Below are 8,464 nucleotides of genomic sequence, written 5' to 3' on the forward strand. Positions count from 1 at the left end.
GATTCTCATCAGACATTAGTATTTTTACGAAAACATTACCTAACGTCACAGTGGAAAACTCGGCGTGTGTGGCTGGTAAATAACGAAGGACGAAGCTAGCTAGCTCCCTGTTAAGTGAATTATACCTACATCAACTCGTAATTAACTCGCTCATCATGAACCCTCGATAAGATATCAAAGATGTTCGAGACTAGAAAAAAGACTTTATATTGCTTGTAAGTTTGTGAAACTTTTGTTTATAAATCATTGTTTGTAATAACTATTTGTAATAACTGTTATTGCAAATTGTATTGTTGTGTGTATATTAAAACGTATTTGTGTCAATCTTGTCGGCAAATATCATAAACTGACTATATATCGGCAATTTACTTAACTCCTAAATCCAAAGTACAATTTAACTACTAAATTTAAATTATCAATTAACTCAATTTCAGACCATTTGAAATTCTAATATCTAACAATATATAATTACAAAACGTTCAACTATTAAGATGTTTACAATTGTTACTGTAGCTCTATTATTGAACTTATTTTTTCATCAAATGAATCAACTGTTTGCAATTTTGTTATGTAACTGAAGCACAAAATCATATTATTTTATGAATGGACAGGTTTTATCTCATACTCCAGCAACTTAAACCATCAAATTACAAGATATAGCAGGAATTCCCTGTGACGGATTTACTATTATATATTTGTTTTAATGTCGATATTTGTTTAAGTTAAATTTATATTTAGAAATGTACATAATTTATACTGTTAAATCTGTATTGCGAAATTCTCGCCTATACTCTAAAGTTGTAGAAGATTCAACAATATACGTGTGTACGTAAACGCTAGTGTATCGTTTGTATTCTGGCGTAACCTGAAATTTCGAGAACCTATCCACATGCCTATAAATATAACCAACGTGATGCGCCTAAAAACAGTAATCGGGAACATTGACCAGGAACATATATAAATTTCGAACATTACAAACCATCTAACTTCAGTGAATTCACATCGTACATTATACTTTTACGAAAACATTACCTAACTTTATTGGTGGGAAAAAATCGGCATGTGATCAGTGAAGACCACCGAGCTAGCTAGCTCCCTATTAAGTGAATTGTACCTACGTCAACTCCAAAATTAACTCGCTCATCGTGAACCCTAGATAAGATATCAAGGAAGTTCCAGACCAGAAAGAAGACTTTATATTGCTTGTAAGTTTGTAAAACTTTTGTTTATGAATAATTGTTTGTAGTAACTATTTGTAATAACTGTTATTGTAAATTGTATTATTGGTTGTATATTAAAATATATTTGTATTAAAAAAAGAAAACTGTGTGTATCAATCTTGTTGGCAAATATAATAAATTGGATATATATCGGCATTTATTTAACTACTAAATGTAAATGACAATTTAACTCAGTTTTAAGCTATTTGAAATTGTAATACGTAACATCCCCAAATAATCTTTCGTGTTATCGTGATGAAATGTGTTCAATTTGTTAAAATTGATATGTTATTAACGTAATAGATTTCAGTGAATGCTTCTTAATCTTTTGTCTACAAGTTGCAATTTATAAGCACCTTTTGTGTAGACCATGGTATAACTTGAGTGAGATATGTTAGAGATTTAAGAATGGAAGTCCTTAATCTACTTAAAGTTGTATTAAAACTGTTATGGTAACAAAGTGGTAATGACAGATAAACCTATATAAGCTGAACACCTAGAGCCATGAAGGCTTCGGTTATAAACAAATATATAGACAATTTCTATAGGACCTTAAGACCTCCAAGAATTTCTTGGCAAGAAGAGTTTGACTTCATTTCTAGCCAATACCATCCTCAACCAACTAAAAGAGGCTGAATGCGTCATTGATCAATTACATCCACTAGCATGAGCTGTATTGCCAACAGGTTATCTCACCTGTACAGGAATGTACTGGTGAATGTGGCGATTTTGGGGACAGCATTGAGCCTCTCCAGGCAGGGAGCTATACAGGCAGTGCAGACATGGGTGTTGAAAAAGCCTGGGGTCATGCAGAGCCAATGGATGGGTTACAGTAACTCATCTTTTTAGACACTAAGACATGGATCTATTACTCGTCCAAATATAGGAGTCCTTGTACAAGCCCATTCCACTGCACCCCTTTTGTTTAAAACATGTCAGCCTGATGATGGCTGAGAGTCTGTGGTTGAGAAGTTAATGCTAAAACCACAGATAACTAAATAAAGACTATCTCTTATTTTAAAGGCTGCATAAAAAAAGATATGGACTGCCTTGTGAAGTGTTTGACGTAGATTACTTCCCGAAATAGCTAGACTCAGGAATAGGTGATGCATTGCCTGACCCTGAGTGTGAATATTTCAGTCTTCACTGCTATCAAACATTTAAATGAAGTATAACGCAGAGATTGGGGTACAGGCATGTTGAGTTGTGCCAAAGCTTGAGCTAGTAGAAAAACGACCTGTACATTGCTTTGAGTTCAAGGCTCTAAAAAAAGGAGTGTCTATACCTATAATTGGCACCAGTTGTATGAGAAAGCTTACCCCGCATTGACTTTAGCAGATAGTATAGACATTCCCAATTGAGATGGTTAGGGATCATTTAGGTGTGAGAGATCTCACTCTAATGGAGTTAGCGTATCGTCTGTGGTGACAGAGTTGGAAGTAGTGGTTTTGAATAGTTCGTAAAAATAGATAAAACTCACAGTATCAACTGCAGTGGCTGAACCTTGAACAGACTGCTCTAGCTTGAGTTTTGTCCCAGGCAAACAAGCAGTCAACACACCATAAGTGCTACAGCACGTTTATACTTGTCTGCACTAAATGAACAGGGATTCTCTGAACCACCTATGATGTTTGTGCCACAACCAATGCTGATGATATCTTCACCTTGGGTGTCACTTGCTTTAGGTATGGGCAGCAGGGTTACTTCAACTGCCCATATGATGCTATACAGCAAAATAGGTTAAGTACCGATATCAACTGAATGCCCAAAAGATGCCGAAGAGTCATCAGTGAAATTTGGTTGCTGCTACTTCCACTCCAGGTAGATCTAAGTCTGAATTAGACACCAACTTAGGGAGTGCAGCAAGCAACTTGTGCCAAAAGATTTGGTGGTCAGCCTAGCTCTCTCAGAGCTTGGTGTGGTTTACTCTGTGCCTGTAAAGATACAGGGGCAAGAGATAAAGTTCCTGACTGATACAGAAGCTCCCACGACACTGGTTTGCTTTGCAACATATCAGGCACTTTTTTTAAAGCCACATCTCTGGACAATTAAAATTGACTTCATTCTGGCAAATGGTGATAGACTAAATGTGGCTCAAGAGGCAAGGCTCTGACTATGTTTAGGTAAGGTCAACCACAGAATGAAGACAGTCATTTCTAACCTAAATTCTGGCATTGTTATTCTAGTTATGAATGTACTGAATAAATTATCCATCAGTTTTTGCCTGTTCAACAGGTGAGATGTAATTCCATGGGATAATGATCAGAATGGGCCCAGGTGTAACCATGGCTATGTGAGCTCTAAAATTCGTTGTTTGAGCTCACGAATCAAATAACATGCGAAAAATAAAGTATACAATCAGTCAGCTATTCTTCATCACTGTTTGCAAGACATAAAGATGTAACATTACATCGAATGACTTCAACATCTTGGGAAGTGTGGCTAATAAAGAAATGCTTCACGAGAAACAGATCCTGTGGATACACAACGTCCGTCCTGATTTAAATGTAAATCGGACAGTAAATGTATTTTTACTGTGAATTATCCTATTTAGCCTAAGTTAATATGAGTTTCTATTGGCATACATGGTAGTGGCAGTTGAGTTAGACCATGTAAACACATTTTGCCCAGTCTTACTATCAGCTTTTCTAAGGGGGGAGGAGTGTAAGATAGCAAATTCTACTTTTATTTTTCATGGTTTTGTTTACTGTTCATTTATTATTCTTTCCATTATTTAGTTTAACTATGAATTTGTAGTTATATTAAAGCACTAACTCATCTTCTATCTAGAGCAAGTTGATTTTTAATACGTATCATGAAACTGACACCAGTTTTGCCTAGTGGTGACGTACAGATATTAATGTTATTAAAGGTTATGTAAATTTATGGTAATAGCTAATCACATGAGATGTAAGTAACCTCGTACTCAACCACTAAATAAAAAATCATCCTTGATCTTTAAAACGAATTAGTTCACGAGATACAGTTAAAAAGAATTATTGCTAATTATTGCTCGATATTGTTCTTGATACAGAGAAGTGGTTTAATTTGGAAATATTATCATTCTATGGTGAATTAGGTTTTCTATTTTTTGGTTCTTTTCCTAATTTCTTTTTTTAAATAATGTAAATTATTCACATTGAGATTTATGTTATATTGTTCATTAACATTTGTACCTAGTCCTGGCCAGGAATGGGTTTACTAATTGTTCTTTCTAACTGATAAAATTTGTATTCTAGTTGTTTGAAAGTTTTTTGTTGTTATATTTATTAACTTATTTTTACCCTGGTTGTAGTAGCATTTGTTTAGTCTGTTACAGTGTCTGTGATGAGTATTTAAGAACAAAGATTGCTTTATTGTGCCTAGTCTCTTTCTTTGCATTAAATTAGGTTGAGATTAAGAGAAATCAAATTTTGTTCCTTCAGAGATTTTCTGCTAAACGTCAAGTTATTCTATAGTTCCTACCCGATCACTGGAAGTTAACTTAGTAAATACCACTGAAGTACCAAAATCCTATAAGCCTATTATTCTAAATAAACCGGCACAGGTTCCTTTAAAGTGCTTGGAAAATGTGCTTTTGGGATATATTCTGGGTGTACAATTTTACTCAATCATCAAAATATTACTCAAGTCATTAGAATCTATCACCAATTAAGCCAATGCCCTCCCATTTTATTCAGATCACTATATATTAAAATAATAGACATGTGGAAGTGGAAGTCATCGAGAGCTTTTTTGCTTCAAAGACAAAAGCCTTATATTGAGAAAAACTTGCTCTTTAAATACGATGGTGCTGCTGCTATGAGTGAAGCACACTCTGGAGCACAGCAGAAGATGATTAATGACAAGGAGTCAAAGGTGCAGTATATGTGATTATGAAATCATATTTTAAGAACAAAAACTAAGTTGGTGCATCCTGTAGGTCATGGCACAAAGCATTTCAAGTATAGTTTCTTGCGAATCTACTGACAAATATCAAAAGTGCAAGGGTATTCGGTGAATACCAATAAAAATTTCATTTTCAGCAAGAAAGAATCCGCGGGGCTTGAAATTATTTTAGGTAGGATTAGAGTAAATTAATCTAAGAGACATTGTTTTCCTTTTTTATTAGCTACATCTTTGCGTGACAGCAATATCAAGTGTATATCCGATTCGATTTTATTACTCCTCAGGATCTCTTCCAGCCTACCCTCAAATTGAATTTCTTTGAGGCAGGATTAGTGTAAATTAATCTATGACACCTTGGTGTGGTCAAATACATCGACCAAAAGGGTTTGACCTTCTAAGTCCAAAACTGTAATTAGATCTCAAATTGGTCAAGAGATGAAGGAGGTATGAGCTAAACGTTTGTGCATGAAAAAACAAAAAACGTAAAGCCATTCTATGAGCCGCTATGCCGCGGCTAAAAATCAAAATCTGTGGAAAAAAGCATTGCAGCATATTACTTAGTGTTTTTACAATATTGAACGTCTGTTAGATTTTCTTTACTCTTTCATTTATGTTTGTGTGTTGTTTTAAAGTAATTCAAGTCTGATTAAGTCTTTATTTCATATAATGATGATAACAAGAATAAACCAATTGAAACTTATTTTATATGGACACTATTTATTTTACAAAAGTTGAGTTTTCAAACCACTGAAACAAGAACACACTTTCCGAACCTATCACAAGTTCTAACTTTAACATATTCAACAAAACTACTGTGAGGTTATCTGTGCTAATCACTACTAATTTCGAACTGAAAGTCTAGAGGGTAGGTAATGGTTCAACATCACCCATTATCAGTTCTAGGCTACTCTTGTCTAATAAAATGATGGGATTTCACCGTCACCTTTATAATGTACCCACAGCCCCAAAGCGTGGAGTGCAAATTGTTTTTGGTGGTAACAGCACGTGAATGATAGATCCATAGATCTATAGTTTGGCATACTACAACTTAGGAAAAACATGTTATATTTTATCAAAAACAAGTGTTGTTACATTTGAGCAAAAACATAATAAAAATTGATTGAATTAAATCAAACTTTCTCTGGTTTTGGCATTATACTTCGCTACTAGCTATTTAAGCATCAAATCAGGAGCAGAAATCTACCTGCCTAATACTTTTGTACTAACCAATAACTTCAATCCCTCATTTTGAGCCTAATAACAAGAAAACACTTATAACAGTCAAACCATATGTGACTCTTCTTGCAAGCATGTTGTAGACTGATTATGTTATTTTCACAGTAAAATCAACTAAAGCAGACATAGTTTTGTTTTAACTTTATCAAATTTAACTTATAGGTTTCATTTTTATTGTTAGTTTACAGTTTTTAGTTTAATTTACAGGCGGAGACACAGGTTTTTAGACATTCTCTTATCAATTTGACACCCACTACTAAACACTTGTCCTTCTTTTGTTTTTGGTAATAAACATTTTTGTCCTCGTTTATCCTTTGGCTTCGAGTTTTACTTCCAGTCGATTTTGCTTAGAGATCAGAGAGATACTCAGCCACACTTGTAAAATGTTACCTTACGAACAAACTCCCAGTTAGTGGGTCTAAGTGACTGCTCTGAGGGAAAAACCATTCTACGGGAAATAACACACCATATATTACAATCATCTACTCTCATTTAGAATAGTTAGATGTATATGTACTATAGAGGAACACTATTACAACAGAATTCTACAGCCGAGCATTATGCTTTAATCATTCATATCTAATACAACCTAGAGTCAAGGTAATGCTGTTACTAGAGGGTGATGTGCCAGATACAATAATAATAAGAACTTTAAATTTCATATAGCGACTAGAGATAATAAAAAAATCGTGATACTTTATAGAATTAAAATAAATATAGGCTGTTTTCGAATGATTTCCGTGTTATTACTATACTTTTTTACTTCTTAGAACTCAATATGGATACTTGATTGAGAAGAAATGTTAATGTTTATAACCAAGACCGATGTGTATATACATATATATATATATATAAGACATTTGTAATATACACTCTCTATCTTCAATATGTAATTTAAAAAAATATTAAATATAAATAATTCTATACTTACATGTCGGATATGCCTGGGTCCTGCTAAGGCAATATCAAGAATATGGGATCTCACAAATCATGGTGAGTAATTGTAAAATTTTAACGTCCAATCTAAATCAAAGCTTTTATTATTCTGTGTAAAATATCGGATGATGAAATTATTCAATCTATCAGAACTCAAAAACTAAGTCTTTCCAGTTCCTAACTTGGATTGAATTTGAAGATACGCGGACATCTCTGAATCGACAGCAGCTTATACTTGAGTTTTAAAAGAATCACAAAAGTAATGTATGTTTTACTTGTCAAATAAGAATTGTCACGGATTTTAATTCTTGATAAAGGTGAAACTTTTATTATCAAATATAACTGAACAATAGTTTGGGACAAGAAAGGGAAATTGGGAAAAGAGCCCACTGATGCAATATTTTATCATATTTTATGATATTATATGTGGCCATTGAAAGTAATATCAGTGAGCAATCTATATTGGTTAAAAGCTTTACTGGCCTGCCATATGTTACTCGTGGTTTAAAATGCCTAACCATAACACAGTGTGAAACAGTTATAAAATATAAAATATATTACTGTTAAAATATGTTTTTGACCATCAGTGACGCCTCAGATTGAGAATTTAAGATGTGAACCACCTATAATGGATATTGTCAATATCTGGTTAAGCACATTTAGAAACTCGGAAAATTTTCTTAGAACTTGGAAGAGTCCCAAAATCACAAACTGGGTATTTCTGGTTTGGGACATTAAAAACATCCTTTATATAAACGTATGCTCAAAGCATTGGGAAAAATTAAGTTTTATGATTACAATACTTCAATAGATAAAATTAGCTATAAAAAGGTTTTATTGAGAAGTTATCTAATTATAATTTTAACATATAACCATATAGCGGGTGTCTGTAAGAAGAAATGCGATATTCTAAATTGAAGCTAGTACTGAACGATTTGGTACTACATAGTACTGAACAATTTGGTACTACATAGTACTGAACAATTTGGTACTACATAGTACTGAACAATTTGGTACTACATAGTACTGAACGATTTGGTTACTACATAGTACTGAACAATTTGGTACTACATAGTACTGAACAATTTGGTACTACATAGTACTAAACAATTTGGTACTACATAGTACTGAACGATTTGGTACTACATAATATGTAGTACCAAATTGTTCAGTACGTACTGAAC

General features: G+C 33.5%; 1 protein-coding gene across 1 annotated transcript in view; it reads left to right on the forward strand.

Annotated features, from left to right (window-relative positions):
• LOC106471733 (leukocyte elastase inhibitor-like) overlaps nucleotides 1-2,056 on the forward strand; it is a 13,998-nt gene extending 11,942 nt beyond the window's left edge. The window contains exon 3 of the mRNA XM_022400337.1: nucleotides 1,907-2,056. Within this exon, the coding sequence (XP_022256045.1) occupies nucleotides 1,907-2,056 (150 nt within the window). The remainder of the gene's footprint in view (nucleotides 1-1,906) is intronic.
• The last annotated feature ends 6,408 nt before the right edge of the window (nucleotides 2,057-8,464 follow it).

The sequence above is a fragment of the Limulus polyphemus genome, unplaced genomic scaffold, assembly GCF_000517525.1.
Source record: "Limulus polyphemus unplaced genomic scaffold, Limulus_polyphemus-2.1.2 Scaffold4822, whole genome shotgun sequence".
In the NCBI taxonomy this organism is placed as follows: Eukaryota; Metazoa; Arthropoda; class Merostomata; order Xiphosura; family Limulidae; genus Limulus; species Limulus polyphemus.